General features: G+C 41.7%; 1 protein-coding gene and 1 non-coding gene across 2 annotated transcripts in view; both read right to left on the bottom strand.

Annotated features, from left to right (window-relative positions):
• RIPOR2 (RHO family interacting cell polarization regulator 2) overlaps positions 1–24,269 on the bottom strand; it is an 87,616-nt gene that overhangs the window by 53,975 nt on the left and 9,372 nt on the right. Inside the window, 1 exon segment of the mRNA XM_032648450.1 lies at positions 1,565–1,691. Within this exon segment, the coding sequence (XP_032504341.1) occupies positions 1,565–1,665 (101 nt within the window). The 5' untranslated portion in view covers positions 1,666–1,691.
• Positions 15,284–15,390, bottom strand: LOC116763018. The gene has a single exon (XR_004352433.1). It is a non-coding gene; the product is annotated as a U6 spliceosomal RNA (small nuclear RNA).

Genomic DNA, 24,269 nt, shown 5'->3' with positions numbered 1-24,269 from the left:
AAGAAGACATACAAATGGCCAAAGGGTACGTGAAAAGATGCTCAACAGCATTAATCATCACGGAAGTGCAAATCAAAACCACAATGGGATATCACCTCACCCCTGTTAGAATGGCTATTATCAAAAAGACAAGAAATAACATGTGTTGGCAGGTACGTGGAGAAAAGGCAACCTTTGTGCACTGTTGCTTGGAATGTAAATTGGTGCAGCCCTTATGGAAGACAGTATAGAAGTTCTTCAAAAAATTAAAAATAGAACTACCATATGAGCTGGCAATTCCACTTCTGAGTATTTAACCAAAGACAATGAAAACATGAACTCAAAGATTTCTGCACCCCCATGTTCATTGTAGCACTATTTACCGTAGCCAAGATTTATGGAAACAAGCTAATGTCCAATGAATGGATGAATGCTTAAAGAAATTGTGATACATATATATATGGCTGAGTAATATTCCATTATATACATATATATATATATATATATATATATATATAGGAATAATACTCAGCCATAAAAAAGAATGAAATCTTGCCATTTGTGACAACATGGAAAGACCTCGAGGGCATCACACTTAAGTGAAGTAAGTCAGACAAAGACAAATACTGTACAATCTCTCATACATGGAATCTAAAAGAAAAACAACAAAAAACCAAACTCATAGATATTGGTGACTGTCAGAGGCAGGGAGTGTGGGCAGGATAGAAGAAATGGGTGAAGAAGGTCAAAAGGTAAAAAGAAAAAAAGGTAGCAATTCAAATTAGGGGGAAAGGGCTTCCCTGGTGGCGCAGTGGTTGAGAGTCCGCCTGCCGATGCGGGGGACACGGGTTCGTGCCCCGGTCCGGGAAGATCCCACATGCCACGGAGTGGCTGGGCCCGTGAGCCATGGTCGCTGAGCCTGCGCGTCCGGAGCCTGTGCTCCGCAATGGGAGAGGCCACAATGGTGAGAGGCCCACGTACCGCAAAAACAAACAAACAACAAAAAAAAAAATTAGGGAGAAAAAGACTACAATATATGGTGTTACAATGGATATATATAAAAAGCCTTTATTGTTCTGTAAGAAAATATGTAAATATCCACCCCCAAAATAGGCAATGGATGTGAATGCACTGGTTATTCCCAAAATAAATACAAAAGACAAGTAAACTTATGAAAGCACATTCATCCTCGTTAGGGATGACATAAAAGACTGGAAAAGATTTTTAGAAAATGCTCAGTATCAACAGATGTGTGGATAAAGGTAAATCTGTTGTTACTGGTTAGAGGATAAATGGGTTCAAACATTTGGAGGCACTCTGGCAATAGGCATCAACAGATCTGAAAGAAATGGGGTGGGGGTAGGGAGAGCTATACATATGTATTGCTAGCTTGTCCTAAATCTTCTTTGAAGGAGGAATTCTAAATGATAGAAATTTGGGGAACATTACATCTTTTTCATGAAAGAGATGAAAATAACATAGGTGTGTGTTTTGACAAGGCCACATGCACATGGATCCTCTTCAGAGCACCAAGGCTCACATCCCTCTCAAGATGTGTCCCAGGAGAGAAGCACACACAACTTGCCTGGATCGCCTCTCCTGAAGGCCACTGAACCCCGCAAAGGACTGGCTCCGGATGATCCCATTGGGCCCTCCAGGCGAGAAGGACTGGGATCCTACCAACATGATTTCTGGGAGTCTGGCTGGCAGTCCTACAAGACAACAGAAAGATTAAGGCAAATTACAGGCAGGTTCAAACAGAAAACACGCGAAGCTTGTCAACGGTAATAGGAGGTGACATGAGGAAAGGTGAGTCATGAGGCCATTAGATGCTTGTAAGACTTCTTGCCTCCGACATGTTCTTTTTAAGACAAAGGGTTCAGCTCTCAGGCGGACCTGAAGAAACACATGAAGATGTAAATAAATATAAATTACACACCATTATCAGTTACTTTAGGGTTCCTTCAGGGATTATTTTTTTTAAACAAGGTTCAACCATACCCTCAAAATACTCAAAAACTTTGGAATGTTTCCATCCATTTAGGACAACAATAGCAACGGCAAAAGGAAACAAATAGGCCAAGTCAAGTTTCAGATAGGTTCTGCGTGACATTCAAAACACAGTCCAGTCTTACGGTGGAATTCTACACTTAGAAGTCACAAGGCTTAAAAACACTAGGTTTCTTGAGAGATGAACTTACTTAAACTTGTTCTCCCTTTTTCTACCCTTAACTATATTTTGAGAGATAAGATCGTGCCACTCTTGTGGCAGTGATAAAAAAGAAGAGCACAGAGAACGCTCACAGAAGTAGCGATAATCTAGGTTATGATAAGAACACAAGAGAAGAGGCAAGAAAGGTAAAGGGGAAAATACAGCAGAAGGCACAAACCCTATTTCAGTCACTAGCTCACCTTTTATACAGACTCATCACCACTGACCAAGACACGTTGTCAAAATACAACTTCAGCTGGACAGAAGCCCAAGGTTAGTTCCCCCAAAGGACTGCCCTAGAACAGTTAGGTAATTCTATTCCCTTTAGATCAGGAAGAGTCAAAGCACATACCATTGTCTTAGCAGGTAACCTCAGTCCAGAGAGGGGGACGGGCTAGCAGGAGAAAGGGGACACAGCCGCTGTCCAGACTAAAGACTTCCAAAGTGGGCAGCCACTAATAGCATCAATAGTTGCCCTTTAAAAACCCAGCAAACAGGGCTGCCCTGGTGGCGCAGTGGTTGAGCATCCGCCTGCCGATGCAGGGGACACGGGTTCGTGCCCCAGTCCGGGAGGATCCCACAGGCCGCAACGGGAGAGGCCACAACAGTGAGAGGCCCGCATACCGCAAAAAACCAACCAAACCAACAAACAAAAAAACCCCAGCAAGCAAGCAAGCAAAGCTAAAAAACAGCAGCAAAACACTCTTGTGTCCATCTAGATGTAATGGAAAAGCCAACTTCACCGGGCCCTACTCAAAGCTATTTGAAGCAGCTCAGCCAAGGGAGGGGGTTTGAGTGAGTTACTTCCCCAGAGAGAGAACAAACAGCCCCCTTCCCCATGAGGCTGCAGGTTGCTAAATCCCCTCCTCCCTACCCACCCCAGGAGAAAGCAGCTCTGAGGAAGCACGCATGCATTCTTGCTGACTCACTTGGCAAGAGGCTTTGCACTGAGCAACAGGTTGCTCTTTGATCTGGGTAGGACAGGCATCCCACCCAGTCCAGCTAGGGATGGAGACAGGGAGGCTTACGTTTGGGAACATTCTCTAGAATTTTAAAAGTAACGACGTAGAAGTATGCATGTCCAATAAAATTAATATCTAGTGCATAAATGGCAGGACAAAATGTGGTGCAAATAAGACTCTTTCTGGTTACTTCCCCCCACCCCCAAGTTTCAAAAATAACCATGATTCACATAAATCCTTAATGAGGTTCTCTTAAGTGTTCTTTGCTGCTTACTAAGCAGTCTGTCCAGTTCTCGTTAAAAACACCTTCTTAGGTTCATAAAGCACGCCTGTGCTATCTTTGTATCACATGCAAACGCAGCAAATATCAAGAAAACGTAATAAATATCAAGAAAAAGATCCAGAAAATTTAATCAATATCAGGAAAACATGTTCTTTCTGTGCCCAATAATTTTATAACCTAAAACCCACCTCAAAGTCTCAATTTGGCAAATTTAATTAGTATTGTATCTCATTTCGTAAATTATTGTTCAACAGGTCTGTTGCATCATGGCGTTCTTTGGTCACAGGGAAAAGACTTAAAGTATTTGAACTATTTTAACTGTGTTATTGTCTTGTACTTCCTAGAGATTATGCTTTTAAACCAAAAAGATTTTTTTCTCTTATCCACTGGATCAGTAGTTTCACATACTCCCAGGCATTCTGACTTAACTAGTATGGACCTGTGTATTGGGATTTTGAAAAGGACCCCAGATGGTTCTGATGCTCAGCCTAGAAAAGAAAAAAAGGATGATGCTGAATTGGTTGAAAATGTTCAAACTTCAGTTACAATCATCTGCTACAATTTCTCAAATGTCCAACTTTTTAAAAGTCTTAAATAAGCCTCTCTTTGCAAAGTTTAAATGTTAAATGAATTAAACATTAGAACTGGATAGTGAAATAATTTTCCTTCTTCCCCTTTTTCAGTAATAGGTAAGAAAGCTTCTTGAGAACAAAACAAATGTTTGTCCTGGATTCTGAGTTTGTAAATTGCTTCGGGATGGATAAAATCCTCAGACGCTTTTCATTACATTTACGTGTTGAATGGATGCCGCTGGGAACAGGAAGGGAGGTAAGTGGTTTTGCCTGTCTGGTCTTAGAAATGGTCAACTGATAGCTGGCTTAGGCTGAGATCTCTATCCTGCCATCAATGCCCCTAGAGGCTGGCTCACTGCCTAAGGAGAGTCATAAAATAAGTTTGAGGGCCTCTGCACAAGGTCAGGCTCTTGGAGAAAAGGAGTAGGTAGGGAGAGGGGAGAGCAGGTGGGTTGAAGGATAAGAGTATGCAAAGCACCTCCCTGCCCACACCCCTAACTCTGAAGTAGGGGTGACAGTTCTTTTTCTTTTCTTTTTTCTTTTTTTTTTTTTGCGGTACACGGGCCTCTCACTGTTGTGGCCTCTCCCGTTGCGGAGCACAGGCTGCGGACACGCAGGCTCAGCGGCCATGGCTCACGGGCCCAGCCGCTCCGCGGCATGTGGGATCTTCCCGGACCGGGGCACGAACCCGTGTCCCCTGCCTCGGCAGGCGGACTCTCAACCACTGCGCCACCAGGGAAGCCCAGGGGTGACAGTTCTTTGCTACTACTCTTCCAATGGCCTCAGCCATTCCCCAGTGGCTAGTTATCCTGCAACTCTGTTATCATCTTCTTGACAACTCCACTCCCACCTCTTGGAGCCCTAAGTCTTCAAGGCGCTCCCTGGCTTCCTAGAATCTCACAGACCTGCTTACTTCCAGCAAAACTACCCTTAAAGCTACATTACTCATTTTCAGGCTTTAAGGACTTCAAACTGGTTCCTTGTCATTTGCATTTTAGTAGCAGATGCTTCTTTGAACCTTTACCTAAAGAAAGGACTGAAGTAGAACTGCAGTATCACTGCTGGTAGGGGTATAAAGTGGTACTGAAAGTTTGGAAGACAACTAGGTAGTATCTACTATTTAAAATGTAAAACATACTTATCCTTTAATATGTCACATCTGCTCTTTGCTATCTCCTGTGGAGAAATACTCAAGTTCACAAAAAGTTATATACAGGGATGTTCACGACAGTTAATGTAATAGCGGAAAAATGGAAATGATGTAAATGTTAATCATTACAGGAATGGTTAATACACTATGGCATAACCATAGCAGTTAAAAACAATATGCCCACATAGAAAGATCCACCCGCCCCCCCGACCCGCCCGGCCGAGGACAAATTGCAGAACAAAATAGAGTATGATACCAGGAATGTTGAAAACAAAATATAAAATTATGTACATGAATAGAAAAGTTCTGAAAGTATACACAGTCTATGAAGAGGTGCGATTGAGTAGTAGTCAGAAACATTTTAATTTTTTCTACATTGTTTGAGTTTTTATAAAGGAAATGGATTTATGTATGATTGGTATGCAAAATTCTCTTTTGAAACTGCAGACATTTGGAGTTGTCTAGAGTTGGGACTGGAGAGGAGAGAAAGCTTAGATACAAGAACATATAAGATAGCTTTGATGGGTAATGGCTATATTTATATAGTTTATATTTGTAAGTCCTGAAGAGGAGAAATATAATTTCTGAGAAATAATGTATGAGGTTTCATAAATTCTGATTACAGTAGAATAATTCAGATTCCCCAGTGAAGTTCCCATTATGAGCTCTGAGCTGTGTACCAACTTCTTTATTTTGATCTGAAGGATTTTTAGAGATGGTACTGTACTCCTGGTAGGACGCACTATACCCAATACGTATTGCCAAGGTTCACCAAATACCATATCTAATAAGCACGAAATTCCACATAAAAAACCACAAGTCCCTCTTTGGCTGCTGCTACTTGAAACTCCTGGCGCTTTGAAAAATGTTTCCAGTCCCTAAGTTACTGACTTCTCACCTGGTCTTTCCGAAAATGCCAGCAGAACTAACATTCATTTTTGCGCATTAAATCCCAGAAAGGTCTCAAATCTTAGGCAAACGATAAAGCTGCTGTGCTTTGCCCCTTACTTTGTTTTGTCCCAGGAGGCCCAGGCCGTTACACCGGGTGGCCACCCGTGCCCTGCCACTCCCACAATCCCTGGAAAGAACGGAATCTTTCTGGAAAGAATCCCCAGCACCTTGACTAAGAGTTGAACAAACCCTACCATTCTGAGCCGAGTCTCTCAGCACAGAAGCCAGAAAGTCACAGTTGTTTCTCTTCTCGACTCTTCATACAGTGAAAACCGCTGCCTTCTCCCTGGCTATGCAGTGCTAAGATCCACCTGAACACATACCGGAGTCTTCTGAAATTAAAATGAGTATAGGATTTCATGTGTTCTGATATGACACGGTGATACAAGTACACCGGGCCTTGGTGGGTACCACGAGCCACCAGCCGACCGGAAGTTCCTAGTTTGTTTGAATTAGAAGGTAGCTTATCAGATCAGCAGGCAGTTTGGTAACAGCACTGAGCGTGGCTGGAGATGGCAGGGTCTGGGGAGGGGGCTGAGGCAGACAAAAAAAGATCAAGGGTCAAGAGGTCCCCCTTCATCCCACCAGGTCTCGTGCTTGTTTAGATGAGAAATAAAAGGGACAATATGAGTGCAGTTCAGAGCAGGGAAATAGCCAGTGACCTGGAGAACACAGAGATAACCTGATTCTTAAGAATAAACGAATGAATGATAGAAGTCAACCTTGGAGGGTTGCTTGGAAGACAGGCAATGAAGGGCATTCGTCACAGGGCTACGCACCAGACCCTAAAATGCAGCTCCTGATGGTGCTACCAGTAGGAGTAGTAAAACTGGAAGAAAAAATGCTTTGAAAGTTCAGTCTAGGTGACAGTTCCATTTCCCATTACATTTTTATAAACTGGTATCCTGACTTAAACTTTCTTGTAAGTTTGATTAGCCTGAGTTAGCAAGCTTCTCTACCCAAATGTGAACAGTTCCTCTCGGGGAACCCCAAGGTTAGGTAAGACAGGCCAGCCTCCTTTCATCACTTCTTGGGCATGAATCTCCAAACTGACGAGTTCATAGTAGAAGTGTTAGAGGCATTGATTAACTGATATGGTAACTGGGCAAAGCAACCGGTCAGCTAGAAGGAATGTTAATATTGATCGTTAGAGTTAAATATACTAAGACTCATGAAAGCAAATAGGAATCATTAGGTTATTTTTAGTTTTTCCAAGCATAAAAGCACTCTGCTGTATTAGGAAAATACAGAGAAGTAGAAAGAAGTCAGGGCAGGGAGGGGGAGGGAAGAACCATGTTGTTTTCTAGCACCCATCGATAACCACCAGCAGAATTTTGGTGCATGTAATTTTCTTCAACTCTTCCCTTTCCGCATAAAACATAAGAATTTTGAGCACAATGCATGTTAAATTTTGTATCCTGCTTTTTCTATCATATTCTTTTTCTAAAAAATTAATTAATTAATTAATTTTTGGCTGCATTGGGTCTTTGTTGCTGTGCATGGTCTTCCTCTACCTGTCGACAGCAGGGGCTACTCTTTGCTGCGGTGCATGGGCTTCTCACTGCAGTGGCTTCCCTTGTTGCAGAGCACGGGCTCTAGGCGTGTGTGCTTCAGTAGTTGTGGCACACAGGCTCAGTAGTTGTGGCACACGGGCTTAGTTGCTCCGCGGCATGTGGGATCTTCCCGGACCAGGGATTGAACCCATGTCCCCTGCATTGGCAGGCGGATTCTTAACCACTGCGCCACCAGGGAAGTCCCTATCATATTCTTTTTTTAGAGGTATGTCGAGGGGTTTATAAATTAGCTTTTTTCTTCAACTACCTTTAAGAGGGTACTTAGGTCTACCCCACATTCTATGTGCTACCTTGGATAATAAAAGGGAATCCATACAGCCTATATTATATATGCCTTTTATTTCTGATTTTAAAATATGGTCAAAAGCAAAGTGGACCCTTGCCAGGATGACACCCGGGCCTCTCTATGGGAGACGGGGGAGCAGATTAGCATTTATACATGCTGGAGTTGCAGGACAGCAAACATTATGAAATTTAAAAAACAACAGCTGACATCACTGTCTTAAACCTGGAAGAGCAAGGTTTTTATGGTGTTTTCCTTTTTTTCATTTAACCAAATTCTCTAATATAGAACACAAACAGGTAATTCTGGAAGACCCCCACTATGGACATAAAATATAACAGACATCTGTGATTTCTGAGTGAAGTTAGTAAGGACATCTCAGTTCTCACCAAAGCATTTGTCGTGGAGTGAAAAATGTTGACTTAGAAATCAACAGTTGCATAGCTACAAAGCTACGCTATCTCCACGTTAGACTGAGACCAACCCTCTGAGATAAGGCAATGGTCAGCTGGCAGGTTCCTGGAGTGACAATGCTGGCAAAAGTAGACAATTCTACAGTCAACCCAAGTGTTGGCCTGGTGCCAGGGATGGGAGCAGGCAAAGGACCATGAGAGAACTTTTGGGAGTGGGGCTGGAAGTGTTCTAAAACTGTGTTGTGGTGATTGTCGCAGAACTGTATACATTTACTAAAACTCAAAATGTACACTCAAGACGAATTAATTTTATATGATATATGAGTTTTACATCAATAGAGCTGTCGGGAAATCACTATCAATTTCCAGAAAATGTCATCATCCCTTCTGCAAGAGGAAGTGCCGAGGAATCAGGACCCGAAAAGGAAAAGCTCGATCAACAAGCCACCACCTGAGAGTTGAATATTTTCGTGATTTGATCCTTTTCCCCATCAGTACCACATAAGATGCAGCACACTGGCCCCACTGCACTTTCTGAGTCATTTCTTCCTGCCTGCTTGGTGTGCCTCCGCTCTCCTCTCCTAACAGTGCTGTCCTGTTTATGCACCTCCACATCTTGGTCAAGGGCAGAAGTATAATTCAGTTGTCTGAAAGAGGCATGTGGGGCAGATGTAAATAGCCTGCTATGCTAAATGATTATTTAAGATGAATCCTAAAAATAGGTGTCTGCTTATTATACGGATGCAAGGTACCTGACTAATCTTAAAAAAAGTGGATATATTTAAGTCACGGGCTTTTTCTTTTTTTTTGGAGTGTACTGCCTTAAAATAAATCAAGGCAAGGCTAATATTTGCCTCTCAGTTGTCAGCTTTGTTTGCTAACCAAACAATAAATACATGCATGAGATATTACATTGATTGAGTGAGACAAGTGATGTGAACTCATGAAAAAACTTACAGAGCAACATAGACTCACTCCTCAGTGAGAGATGGAAGAACCAAGCTCAGGTGTTCTTACTGGCCTCTTGGGCACACACTAAACTTGCTGAAGCTCAAATTTGGTATCTAGAGAATGAGAGTAGTAATTCCTCCCCATTTTAATAGACAAGCATTGTAAGGTTCAACTGAGATCAAAGCATCATTCGATCTTACAGTCGTGAGGCTACTTGGACATCTTCTAACCTGACTTCTCACCAGCCCTATAGACGGTAAGTCTTCTGCTTAAAAACATACAGAAAGGGCCTTCCCTGGTGGCGCAGTGGTCGAGAGTCCGCCTGCCGATGCAGGGGACACGGGTTCGTGCCCCGGTCCGGGAAGATCCCATATGCCGCGGAGCGGCTGGGCCCGTGAGCCATGGTCGCTGAGCCTGCGCGTCCAGAGCCTGTGCTCCGCAACGGGAGAGGCCACAGCAGTGAGAGGCCCGCGTAACGCAAAAAAAAAAAAAAAAAACATACAGAAAATGAGGAAATGCTTTATAAAAAGTAAGGTGCTTGAGAAATACAAAGATTGCGATAATGAAGACTGAGGTTCAACTAACGTGGAAGAAAAGGAACGCATTTTCAGAATCTCTGGAAACTGATATCAATGGTTTTCTTTCCATATTTTCTAAGACACCTCAATCAACACAATTATTCAGTACATATTATCGGCTCATCACTGGCAGGATGCTATACGTTGCCCAAGATCTAAAAAGAACCAAAGACTGATCTCTGCTATAAACAGTTTTAATAATTTAATGGGAGAAGAAAATATGACTGTACATAAAGAAGTTGGGAGGTCATGTCTGATGTAAGAAATATGTAGGAAATAACACACAGTGAAATTTTAAGTGATGTCTATTTCTCAGTGCTCCAAGGAAAGCAGTAGAGCTGAGATGATTAGAATGTGGACTCCCAAGTCAGACGAATCTGGGCTCCATTTGGGGGCTACAGTTTACAGCTGTTTGAACTTATGCAGGTTACTTAACCTCTCTGAATCCCAGTTTCCTCATTTGTATAAAAGGACTAACACTTCAGAGGATTTTTGAGGTGCAAATGGGTTAGTATACTCAATAGCTGGTGTGTGGTAAGTGCTTAATAAAATTTAAAATAATAGAGTTCTCTCAATGGAGAGGGAGATAAATGAGACAGGTACAGCCAGGAAGTTTCATAGAGAAGATAAAACGCTGGCTACATCCGGAAGAATGGATGTGATCTAAACAGGTGAAATCAAGGGAAGCCGGAAACTAGCATCTTTGTGAACATAGCAATGTTTAGATAATTAAAAAGCAAAACTACTTTAAATGCTGACTGATAAAAACTAAAACCATGGGTACTTTGGAAGCCCAGTTCAAAAACCAATTACGGTTTTGTTTTTGTTTTTTTGAAATAATTGGAAGCTTACAGAAAAGTTACAAGAAAAGAACAAAAAGCTCTCATACATCTTTCATCCAGATTCACCATTTGCTGAAATCTGTCACGTTTTACTCTGTCGTCTCCCCCCATACACACATACCCATTACTACTTCCTGAATCATTTGAGAGCAACTTGCATATACATATTTATATATATATTTGCTCCTCCCCGTTGAGCAATCTGCAGATATGATGCGTCCATGTGTATATCCTAAAGACGTGGTCATCACTTACATAATTGCAGTACAATTATCAATATCAGGAAATGTAACATCAATACGATACTATTATCTAATGTACAGACGTTATTCAAATTTTACAAATGGTCCCAATAATGTCTGGTATACTGTCCCTCCACCCCCACCCCCATGCTAGGAGCCAATCCAGGATCATGCACTGCCTCTCTCGAAATGTGCCTTTAGTCTCCTTTAATCTGGGATGGTTCCTTGTCCTTTCTTTGTCTTTTGTGACTTGGACATTTTCACAGAGTACAGACCAGGTGTTCTATAGAACGTTCCGTAGTTTGGGTCTGTCTGATGTTGTCTCATAATTAGGCTTAGGCTATGCATTTTGGGGAGTGACATCACGTAAGTGATATTGCTGTCCTTCTGAAGGTACTGCATTCGAAGGCACAAGGAATCACTTGGTCCTATTACTAGTGATGTTAACTTTGATTACTTGGTTCAGGTGTTGTTGGACAGTCTCTCTCCTGGAAAGTTTCTATTTTTGCCTTTGCAACTGGTAAGTGGTTAGTAAGGAGGTACTTTGGGGCTATGCAAATATCTTGTTTCTTTAACCCAGAAGTTTTAGCATCCACGGATAATTTTTGCCCAAATCAATTATTATTATGATGGTGGCAAAATGGTACTCTTTGAACTCAATCATTGTTTTCTACTGTAAGAGCTTTCTTGAATCCTTTTATTTATTTGTTTTTATTTATTTTCAGGACTGTCATCATGGATTCATGGATCCTTATTTTATTCAATGGGTTTGATCCATGACTATCATTTGATGCAAAAGCCAACTGTTTCTTGAAGCATTATCTGAGCAGATCAACCAGTTCAACCAGAGGGATCTTGCCTTGTGAACCACAAAACTTCCAACTATTTTTTGTTGTTGTACTTCTATTTTATTTATTTATTTTTTGTTTTCAAAGCTTGGGTTTTATTTTATTTTTTGATTTTTTTAAAGTAAATTTTTATTGGAGTATAGTTGATTTACAATGCTGTGTTAGTTTCTGCTATACAACAAAGTGAATCAGTTATACATATACATATATCCACTCTTTTTTAGATTCTTTTCCCATATAGGTCACTACAGAGTACTGAATAGAGTTCCCTGCGCTATACAGTAGGTTCTTATTAGTTATCTATTTTATATATAGTAGTGTTTATATGTCAATCCCAATCTCCCAATTCATCCCTCCCCCCTTTCCCTCTTGGTAACTATAAGTTTGTTTTCTACATCTGTGACTCTTATTTCTGACAAAACTTCCAATTATTAATGGGAATTAACATACTCAGGGGCTCAGTGTATTATAATTATCTCCCTGAATGTTTCGTCTCTTTAATAAGCTACAAACTTCTTGAGTGTAGGTACCACCTGTCTGTACCAACTTCTTTCATGCTCAATACAGGGTAGAATAGAAAAGCATTGTCTCTGGAGCCAGGCTAACCCCAGGGTTCACCCAAGTTCTCTCTGAGCTCCAATTTTTCTTGTCAATAAAGTGAGTATAATAAGACCTAAGTCACCGATGTTATTGCAAGGAGAAAATGAGAAAACATATGTAAAAATCTTAGCGTGGGGCTTCCCTGGTGGCGCAGTGGTTGGGAGTCCGCCTGCCAATGCAGGGGACACGGGTTCGTGCCCCGGTCTGGGAGGATCCCACGTGCCGCGGAGCGGCTGGGCCCGTGAGCCATGGCCGCTGAGCCTGCGCGTCCGGAGCCTGTGCTCCGCAGCGGGAGAGGCCACAGCAGTGAGAGGCCCGCATACCGCAAGGAAAAAAAAAAAAAAAAATCTTAGCGTGGAGTAATGGTCTTTTCTACTAACTAGAATGCGCCCTTTGAAGATATATCTGGCTTTTATCCATCAAATAGAATGCACTAATTATAAAACCATACATACTTTACAGGTGAAGAGATATACAGAAATCAAGTAATTTGATATTACTGCTCTCCTCTTTCTTCCTCTTTTATTTTATCTAAGCAATGACAGCAGAGAACTGTGAAGCTATTTTAAGGGTCTGGCTGAACCATTTGAAGAGTAAAGAAGAAACGTTAATTGCACATCTACTCACTGGGACAGTCAGTTGTAGGAACTTCTCGACAATTGACACCATTTCAGCCTGAGGAAGATGAAAACTCTATTTCTTCTTCCATTCTGGTGGATCAAATAAATGCAGGGGGAAGCAGCTGGCCTCACGATAATTAGAACAGAAATGACTCAGGACATAAAACTCGCTTAAATGTCAAGAGGGGTTAAATGGATTTTGACTAATGTTATAACTCATTTTAAAATGCAAAGTCTAGAACACTCGGAGACCCTCATTTGGTGCAAACTAGACATCAAAACAGGACCAACTGTTTCCTGGTTTGAAGGAAAAAGCATTTTGCACTTATTACCTAATTTTTTTTTAAACCTATTCAAAACCATGTACATCAAAGGGAAAATTTCTTGGAAACATGGTCCTCATAGACAGCTTGTCTGGTCCTGCTGAGAAAAACATACACCCACCACAAATCCTCATTATTTGATCATCAGATTCAAAAACAACACTCCAACATAGAAGAAAATGGTCCCATGCCTGGTGTTATCAACTCCTTCAGGCTTTTCTTGCATGTAGCCTGTTTACCCCTAGAGCTTGGCAACTCATTTCTAGCTAATGGTGATTGTTGCTTCTTTATTTCAAAACAGCATCAAAATGACACTGACATCTTCTATTGTTATTTGACTTTACTGAAATTACCATTTTTATAAGCTCATAGTTTTAATCATTTTCACTAGAATGGAGCTACATCTTTGGACATCTTAAAGAGAAAAAAAATCCTCAGGTCCTGGAAGAATGTACCCAGCGTAATCATGCACCACGTACCTTGCCCAGCATGGGTGACCAACACTGGCATTCATTTGCGGGCATGAGAGTCAGGTAGAAAATGGAACTGAACCTTATAATTAAGCTACATGGTACAGTTCATCTCAGAGAAAGGAGAAGAAATCATCTTAAAGCTTTTCAGATATGGCCTACATAATCGAACAAATAGATTCTTCTTATGGTCAATTAATTTATTTCTGGCCATCCGAGCAATTAAACTGAATTGATGGAGGACTGACAATTTTATGTGATGGCAAATATAGCTAAAGATACAGACTCAATTATGGTAATGTCATTTGATCACAGCCTTTGTCTGCACTAGGAGGTTACAGTTAAGCCCTTGCTTAGGTAAAGCAATGGACTTAAAACTAAGGCAGTCTTTTCAAAGTCAAGTTACACTTGTCATTTTGTTCTTGTTGTTATGACAACACTTTTAAAAGCAGCACTTCAAACGCTTAGCATTCAGGCATCTTATTATAGACTTGAATATAATATATGAGGGTATAAAGTGCAGCTCGCAGGGGTTTTAAAGGGGCCAAGGGACGCAGGGTTAGAACACCTGGATGCCTTCTCAGCTTTGGCCCCTGGAGCTCCTTAACTTGGCTTTTTCTACTAAAAAAAAAGAAAAAAAAGAAGTGAGGGCTCATCCAGAGGAGGGAAGATGAAAGAATTTATGTGGGAAGATATGCATTATTATTCACAGTCTCTGTTCTGATTCTCTTGATTACAGCCTGCGTCATGCAGTTTTTAGAAGTCTGTAAATGATGGCGTGTGCTGATCAACTTCGGGTGCTTATTGTTAGCTATTGGAATGATTCACTTATGTAACTGTAACTTTATAGAAAGACTTCTCATAACGCAGACTTATTATGAAAATTAATAATCGATACTGGGAGCCTGGGATTGACACATATACATTATTGGTACTATGTATAAAATAGACAACTGATGGGAACACACTGTATAGCACAGGGAGCTCTACCTAACGCACTGTGGCAACCTAAACGGGAGGGAAGTCCAAAAGGGAGGGGATATCTGTATGCGTATGGCTGATTCATTTTGCTGTGCAGTGGAGGCTAACGCAACATTGTAACCATCCTCCAATAAAAATTAATTTTAAAAAATCGATAAAAGGATAGTGGTATCAGAGTGAATCTACCACATGAAGCAATGACCTGCTGTGTTTGCACTACAGTCTGATAAAAGCACAAAAATGTCTGTTAAATCTTATGTTGTAAGTTTTTCAACTGAAGTATAGTTGATTTATTAAAATCTTGTGTTAGTTTCAGGTGTACAGCAACGTGATTCAGTTATACATATATTTTTTCAGATTATTTTCCGTTATGTTATTACAAGATATTGAACATAGTTCCCTGTGTTATACAGTAAATCTTTATTGCTTATCTATGTTATGTATAATAGAAAAATACAGAACGCTTCACGAATTTGCATGTGATCCTTGCGCAGGGGCCGCGCTCATCTTCTCAGTCTTGTTCCAATTTTAGTATATGTGTTGCCGAAGTGAGCACTAATTTTTTGTTGTTGTTTTTTAAGCAACATACAGATAAAAGAATGTTTTTATTAAGGAAATGAGCTAGTTGAATGCTGGCACTTTCCAATCACTATGTACTAATAGGGGGACATTTATCTGCCTTGTTAATTCTCTCTGCCTTAAAGTAAATTTCTCTGATAATTTTACCTTGGTCTCCTTAGACCTGTGGCGTTCTGTCTGAAGTCACGTGAATTATTACCAAACAAAGTAGAGGTGATAAAAAACAGGAGGATGCAAACGATAACATTTCAGAAAAACTCAGTGTCAAAAAGTTACTCTGGTTCGAATAGAATAAGGCTGTGTATGAATGTGCCATCACATGCCAGCAGTTTCAAAGCTGAGTGGTTTCCCAGGGGCCTGTACACGTGTTCTCTGAATGGTAGTTTTAGCAAATTAAACTGCTATAATAGGGATAGTGGTTTCATTACTGGTCCTTGCTGCTGCATACCAAGAAGGTGGTCATATTAACAACATCTGCTGAGTTATTTTTGTTTGCCAAAATCAAATAATTTATAACCAGAATGCAAAGCAGTTAGGTATAGCGATGTGCAAATACCTAGATTATCAACAAAGCAGAATTATGTTCCTTTTTATGGTACACCAAGGGTGTAAAATAATTTCTTACTATCCCTTGCTCTGTCCAGAGGATGTGAAGCTGTAGAAACAGGAATGAAGCAAAAAGTCCGTTTAATCCTTAGCTTAAAGTACAATTTAGTGCAAAGAAAGAACAAATGTTTATGGATCCCACACTGGACCCATCAACATATGGCAAATTCCCAACAGCAAAGACAAAAGAATACATTACGGGCTTATTTGTACACATGTGAAATGCCATATTACTTGGATTCTGAGCCCAAAGGCACTGTCAGGATGCTTCCCCTCTCAGATGCCCACATAACTCCTAAAATCACACCAAGCTCCCACTCAGCTAGCAAATTAACTTCTGCTCTTAGCTGTCTGTGACCCTTTGCCCATTCATGCCCTTAGCCAATCTACCTAGAGGGGAGTCAGATCCATTTTTATAGAGCAGGAAAAAGAGGGGTTGGAAGACTTTTCCCAAGGCAACCTGTCTCCCCTACCACACCACTCCATCACCTGACTCTCACCAGTTTCAACCCTGTTCTAGGCCATTCCCTGTGAATTCACTCCATCCTCTGGGTCACAATAGAATTGTTTGAAGGGATACTTTCTATCTTCTGGGACTCAAATCTCACTCTGAAATGCTTGGCTTTCTTTTGGCTCTGTGTTTTAAATTTTGTCTCTGGTTCACTAGTGAGAAAGTGGATTTATCCATTTTCTTGCGTCCTTAGCCACTGTCTCCACCACCCCACCCATCTGGTCAGCCTGGGCGAAGTTATAAAAAGTAGAGTGAGAGCGAGTGATTCTTTGGTCAGCCTGGGAGGAATAAAGCAGGTAATAGGCTTTCTCTGGACAGATCTTCTCAGGGCTTCAGACTCCCTACTCATCAAATCATTTATTCATGGGAAAAAAGGGAGGAAAAAGGACAAGAGACTCAAAAGACATACCATCTTGATGCAATGTGTGGACCCTGTTTTAATCATGATGACAAACCTAATGAAAAAAGTCTTTTTTTTTTTTTTTTGTGGTACGCGGCCTCTCACTGCTGTGGCCTCTCCTGTTGCAGAGCACAGGCTCCGGACGCGCAGGCTCAGCGGCCATGGCTCATGGGCCCAGCCGCTCCACGGCATGAGGGATCTTCCTGGACAGGGGCACGAACCCGTGTCCCCTGCATCGGCAGGCTGACTCTCAACCACTGCGCCACCAGGGAAGCCCGAAAAAAGTCATTTTTGAGACACTTGGGACATTTTAATATGGATTAGGTATTAGACGATACTAAGGAAATATCGCTCATTTTGTTAGGTGCAAAATGGAATTAGGATCATGCAGGAAAATGTCCACACTTTTGAGATGCCCATGGAAGCTTGTAGGAGTGAAATGACATACGGTCTAGATTTACTTTAAGATGCTTTAATAACAACAATAACAAAAGGGATGGATGAAGCAAGTGTGGAAAATTCTTGACAATCATTCTACTCAGTGATGGGTTTTTAGGAATTTGTTATCCCATTTTCTTTATTAACATGCATATTTGAACATTTTAATTTATTGGATGTCTACTGGCCCAGTGCTGATGTAAGAAGGCAATCCCAAATAGTGTACGGGTGTCAGGGCCCGCATCTAGCATGAAGCAAGCAAGTATAGTGTCGGAGACAGTAATTCTTAACCTTCACCCGCTTTATGGAGCACTTTAGAACTCAGTGAAGGTAAGAATGGGAGATGCAGGATGAATGCAATACATGATAATCCCTGTCCTCCTCGAATCTCGGTGCGGGTAAAGATGAGGTCATAGAGAAGGGAAACTTGTCTATTTTCTCTAGAAGGAGAGGGAGATTTGGTTTAGCCTTTTTCCTTGGTGAGTCGACCCAATCCCACTTGGAAGTAAACAAGAAGCCTATCATTTGACCACATTGGTGGTCAAATTAACTGGCTTTAAGAAGTTCCAGATCCACCTAATTTTCCATTCCTCCCAGACCAACATCTGTGTAAGCACAGAAACCCCCAAACTGGGACCATCTCTCTTAGACATGGAGCAGATTAACAGGGAAAGGAACTGTGTGGTCAGGGGGCCTCAGATTTTGCCTCCGTCCTCTGGCTTGTAGGAAGAAGCTCGTGGGAATATTCTGAGGCTTTCACCATGGACAAGGGCACAGAGGGGTCTAAGGCCGTTAGGACTTGAGAAACAAATGCATACTTTGAACAAACTGGCAGCACTGAGCTCAGTAGCATTAGTCATGCAAAAATGAAAAGATGAAATAATCTCTGTGTAGGGAAGTTAGGTGTTCAAGCCAACTGACAGAGGCCTTATCCACCATATGGAGCACCCAAAGAATTTAGTACCTCATGCTAAATTTAGAAGACTTTGGAACAGGTGACCCTTTGGGGAATAAAAATAAACAGAATGGTGCATCTTTTGGTGGCCACACAGCTGTCTGTAGTATCATCTAATGAGGAGACGCATAATAACATTTCATGTTTGTAGATTGCTCTTTTCCAAATGTTTTGACATCTATATCCTGACAGCAACCCTGTAAATTAGGTACCACAATTACCATGATTCCTAGGTAAGGAAATTGACCTGTAGACAACTGTTCCAACAAGGCTGTTGGCAGAACCAGAACTAGCATTGGAGTTTCTACCACCCACATGTGGCCTTGCTTCTACTCATCTCTATTTTCCTTTAGCCGAGAAAGCAGAATTCCTCCTCTAGTTTTCTTTGCCTGTTTCTTTTTCTTTTCTTTTTTTTAAAATTTGGCCACGCTGCGTGGCTTGCAGGATCTTAGTTCCCCGACCAGGGACTGAACCCACACCCTTGGCAGTGAGAGCGCAGAGTCCTAACCACTGCACCGCCAGGGAATTCCCTTCTTTGCCTGCTTCTTAATGTGACTTTCCTTCAATTGGAGTGGAGGGTCACCAGTACTCAGAATGCCCTGTGGCCCCAAAGACGTCATTAATCAGGTCTGATCAGGTGCTCAGAGGGTTCAGGAACAATTGATCTTTGTCTCACTGTCACTCTCCTTGCTTTTTATTTTCTTATTCCATAACCTTTCCCCACAATGAGATGCTCATTGTAACATAGTATAACATAGTATAACAATAATAACAGCATTTTAGATTCAACAAAAATAAATGGGTAATCCTTGCTATTCAGGAGTAATGCCTTGTACCTTAAACTCTTGTGGCTAAATCCAGAAAGTTCAGTTTTGACTAAACCCAGAACTGAATTATTGGGTTTATTTGAAGATATTTACCACATTAAAATAAATATTTAACCTATATCTCAGCCTCTGCACCTTCCTATTGATATAACTATCAATAACATCTAGAAACAGCCTAATATAATTTAGAGAGTCTCAAACCTGGCTGCGTATTAGAAGTTCCTGGAGTTTAAAAATGTGATTGTTGGGCTTCCCTGGTGGCGCAGTGGTTGAGAGTCCGCCTGCCGATGCAGGGGACACGGGTTCGTGCCCCGGTCCAGGAAGATCCCACATGCCGCGGAGCGGCTGGGCCCGTGAGCCATGGCCGCTGAGCCTGCGCGTCTGGAGCCTGTGCTCCGCAACAGGAGAAGCCACAACAGTGAGAGGCCTGTGTAACGCAAAAAAAAAAAAAAAAATGTGATTGTCTGAGCCTCATCCCCAGAGATTTTGTTTTAATTGATCTGGGGTGGAGCCTTGCCAGAGATACTTAAAACAATCTTCCCAGGGTTTAATTTTTCTCTGTGCACACAGTATACCATAATCTTGATCACATCTGCCTTCCATTCTTTCAATATGTAAAAAATTGAGTCACGATTAATGTTCTTTAGTCATTTGATTCCAACTCCACTACAAGAAATATTTGAAAAAGGCATTGTAGTCTTTACCAGAAACACAGGACAAAATTGTCTCTCTTATTTAGTGGCAAAAAGGAACGGCTCTGAGAAGCTTAGGATTTAAAAGAAAAAAACTTTTCCACTGTTGTAAAGACTCAAAAGTAACTGCCTATCAGGACTGGAACCCATGGTCCTCTAATCTTCTGTTTTCCAATTGTGTGCTGACAAAGCAAATGAGCCTTGCATCTCAGGGCTGCTGAGACCGAAGAATTCACCCTGCCTGGGTTTGTGGCCCGGCAGTACCACTTTATATTGTGTAGCCTTGATGGGCTGCTTAACCTCTCCAGACCTTAACTGCCTCATCTGTAAAATTGGGAAAAGAACCAAACTCATAGTTTGCTGTGAAAATTAAATAGGTTACTGAATTAAAGCGCTTCGAACAGTAAATAGCATCCGCTATTCTTATCGTTACAATGATGAGGATGTATTATCAAGTTGTCTCCAGTTTAATGAGGTCTGGATGGAGACTTCTGTGCATCTCCCAGAGGAGAAATCTTTCAAAGGAGGTTGATTTCCTGAGCTTTATAATTTACCTAGGATCTCATTTATAGTACTGTGCATTCTCAGGTGTCTTGAGAGTCGAATTAGCTGAGCTAGGGTTCAATTGGAGAGACTATATAATATCTGCAGAGGGGGTAAAAAAAATAGTTGATTCTTCCTAAATAAAAAAATGCGGTTGGTATTAAATATGGCACAAGATCCTAGGATATTTTACCACCAAGCAGGCATTTTTAAGAGTTGATTTTCTATGGTATGATTTGTGAGCTTTTCAGTGGACGCCCTCCAGACAACCAGCTGCTCTGAACATTTTCTTTTTTGAAGGGTGTCGTTCACACTGTGTGTTTCTCAAACCTCATCCCAAGACTTTGGAATCGAAAGTACAGAGAACGTTAAATGTGGGTGCTGAGTACAATCCAGTGGGATGAGCAGAATGTGGAATGTGAACTGGGCAAGGTCTTAAAAAAAATGACATGCATTCACGTAAGAATGTATTTCGATCCCTAGGAGGGACAAATTTTTCTCTGTACCAAAAATATACCATTTGGCACGATGGGTTTATTGTTTCCGAGTCAGCAGTGTGGGTGTTCCAGCCCCAAGAGCAGATGCCCTCCAACTGTTCAGCTTGGGGTATTCAGGGTAAAGAGCAAAAGGGGGCAACAGTATGGACAGGTGGCTGGACACAGCCAGCCACTGCACCCCCTACCCTCCTGCCACCTTCCAGAGCTGGATTTCAGACCATGCTGTGTGCCACAATTAATATTCTCAGCAGGGAAGGGCAGTATCAAATGTATCAGTTATGTTTCTGTTAGCACTTCCAGAGTCAAGGAAAATGGTTTAAGTGGGAGCATTTGTCTTAGTGAATGAGAATAAACTTAACACGTGTGTATATATGTTACGTATTTCCTGAGAGTCAGCTCAGAGGCAATGTCATGCCATCACAGCTGTAATTAACAGAGGTTCTTAAGTTAGACAGAATCTTAGAGATTGCCACAGTCAGCGTCTTTGTACACAACAGAGAGGAGCCGCAAGTAAAAGCAAGGGAGCAGCAGGATCCGGAAGCTTAAACACACACGTGCACACACAGACACCTCAAGTTGTGTGGTGTGTGGTTAGACCATCAGTCTGCAGTCACACAACTGGTGTGAATTTCCTCTTTGGAACAATGACCTCTGCTCAGTTTCCTCTTCCCTAAAATGGGGCTCATAATATTTACATCGTTAAGTTATTGGGAGGACTAAGGGACATGGAGCCTGTAAAGTGTAATGCCAGGCACAGAGTATACACTCAGTAAAACAGATGCCTGCGACCACCACCACCATCATCATCAACATCAAGGTCAAGGATATAAAGACAAATAGCCTTACCTAAGCAATGAAAGTTTTATGCTCTTCATTTTGCTAATCAGGTTGGTCGCACTGAAACCTAAGATCTCAAGCGCTGAATTCTGGCACTGTAATAAGATTATCATGAAGTTGCAACTCAATTGTCTCAGCCGGGCTCCGCTGTGAGAACATGTAGGCAGGGAGGAGTCACCCTCAACTCCTTCTGCTAACCTTGCCTGAAGACAAAAACCTGATTATGGCATGCAACTTTGCCTTAGAAAAGTTGAATCTCTCTTTTTTTTTGTCCAAAACACAGCAATTGAAGGCCAACTATACATATTTCTTTTTCTCTTCATGAAGTTTCCTTTGATTGCTCCTTTTGGATCTTTAGGAGAACCTGATGGAGGGATAAGAAAATAAGAGTGAAGGTCGACGTGCAAAGTGTCGACTTTTGAACTTCACTGCGATGCTCTGGTTTAACGAGCTCAAATTAACCTCCTCTGTGTCAGTTCCCACATAAGACATTTCTTTTATAATTCATAATGCTGGGGTAATTGGCCCTCCGAGGAACTGCTGTATTTTGCATGTCCATCTTCCTGATAGCAGTAACTTCAGTGATAACCGAGTATGTATCCGTTTTGGTCTGGCTACAACGAAGCTCAGAGCAAAACGTGCTGCTCAACTGTAGCATAAACATTAATTTTTTAAAGTTAGAATACTGACTTTCTGAGCTCCTTTTGATACTTATTCTCTTTTTTAATTGTGTATTATTGTAACCTAAAATGTTTGAAAGGTTATGGAGAATAATTTTTTTTAATAAACTTTAACCAAGTCTTGTTCTTCTCCCAATTACCATAGATGAATTCCAAGAGGCTTTAACAGCTATCTATTGCTTGACAAAAATCACAAGGATATTTCCATCTGTGTCCACTCATCGTCCCATAATTTGTTGCAGCTGTTTGTTTCGGTTTTAGTTTTTGGAAGCCACTGGATCCCAGAGGTTCCAGACAATGAGGAAACTACCAATCATTATTATAAATCCCCCATAAATCTTGATAAATGAAATAATCATCATTCCCATTGAGTTATTCCCATAAAAGAAATTTTACTCAGGCTAACATAGGGCCCATGAAGATAATTTCTCTTGCACTGATTTGAAAAATGGACACTTCTGGAAAAGATCAAACAGGAGTTAAGGGCTTCCCTGGTGGTGCAGTGGTTGAGAGCCCGCCTGCCGATGCAGGGGATACGGGTTTGTGCCTCGGTCCGGGAAGCTCCCACATGCCGCGGAGCGGCTGGACCTGTGAGCCATGGCCGCTGAGCCTACGCGTCCGGAGCCTGTGCTCTGCAATGGGAGAGGCCACAAGAGTGAGGGGCCCGCGTACCGAAAAAAAAAAAAAAAACAAAAAAAACCAGGAGTTAAGTCAGGGAATCAAAGCTTTTGTTCGGAAAATGATATTCAAATGCAGTCAGTCCGAATCTGAGAACTCTACTTGTGATGCAAATCAAAGGCAAAAAATACTTCTGTTTGGCCTTCCCTGGTGGCGCAGTGGTTGAGAGTCCGCCTGCAGATGCAGGGGACGCGGGTTCGTGCCCTGGTCCAGGAGGATCCCACGTGCCGCGGAGCGGCTGGGCCCGTGAGTCATGGCCACTGAGCCTGCGCACGTCTGGAGCCTGTGCTCCGCAACGGGAGAGGCCGCAGTGGTGAGAGGCCTGCGTACCGCAAAAAAAAAGAAAATGAAAGAATACTTCTGTTTAACAAACCAATGCAATTTTGCACATCACACACACTGGTTACCGCTTTAAGTCTTTTCTGAGAGAGGGATAGAACGGTGAACCATGCATGGATTAACCAGCTCTGACACTATTCATTTCCTTCAACTGCAGGTAATTATCCTGTATAATTCTCCTATGCATAAATTAAACTGCATGAATTAACAATGATCTTGTTTTCCTACATTCAGTAATTAAGACAAAATTGAACAAGGGACACTTTACATGTGGGTATGGATTAGACAATAATCCTTCTAAAAGGGAAGGAATGACTCCTTTTTTCTCCCAAGTTTGCTTTTTCTCCATTTCCCTCCCCTTTTGTGGGGTTTTCAGATCGGAGGCATTGCGAAGGACAGTTGTTTCCATGAGGAAAGGGAAGGCTTGCCACTGACACACATCACTTATCAGGACGCATTGTCTACTCAGTGGAAAAGTGTCTGTTTCCCTGTGATAGGGTACCTCTCAGCACAGGCACACTGCTTACTTAGCAGGACTAATGAACCTTTTGGCTGGATGATGTGAAAAAGCTTCTCAGTGATTACAGTAAAGTCCTGAAGTGTCTCATTAATGCCTCGATATCAACTAAGACTCTCAACCTGAAAATTGCATGGACCATCTGAGTACTGAGTGACTAAGCCAAGTGATCTGGCAACCACAATCCAGCTCAGTTCTGTGGGAGAACTCAGGCTTATGGAACATGCTACTAACCGGCAGTTACAGGAACTCTGAATCTGGGGTCTTTGTATATTTACATCCACAGCTACAGCCCAGACTGATACCAGGCGGCCCAGATTTAAAACTGTACTCTGT

Source organism: Phocoena sinus, chromosome 11 (assembly GCF_008692025.1).
Source record: "Phocoena sinus isolate mPhoSin1 chromosome 11, mPhoSin1.pri, whole genome shotgun sequence".
Taxonomy (NCBI): Eukaryota; Metazoa; Chordata; class Mammalia; order Artiodactyla; family Phocoenidae; genus Phocoena; species Phocoena sinus.
This window is presented reverse-complemented; position numbering and strand designations above follow the sequence as displayed.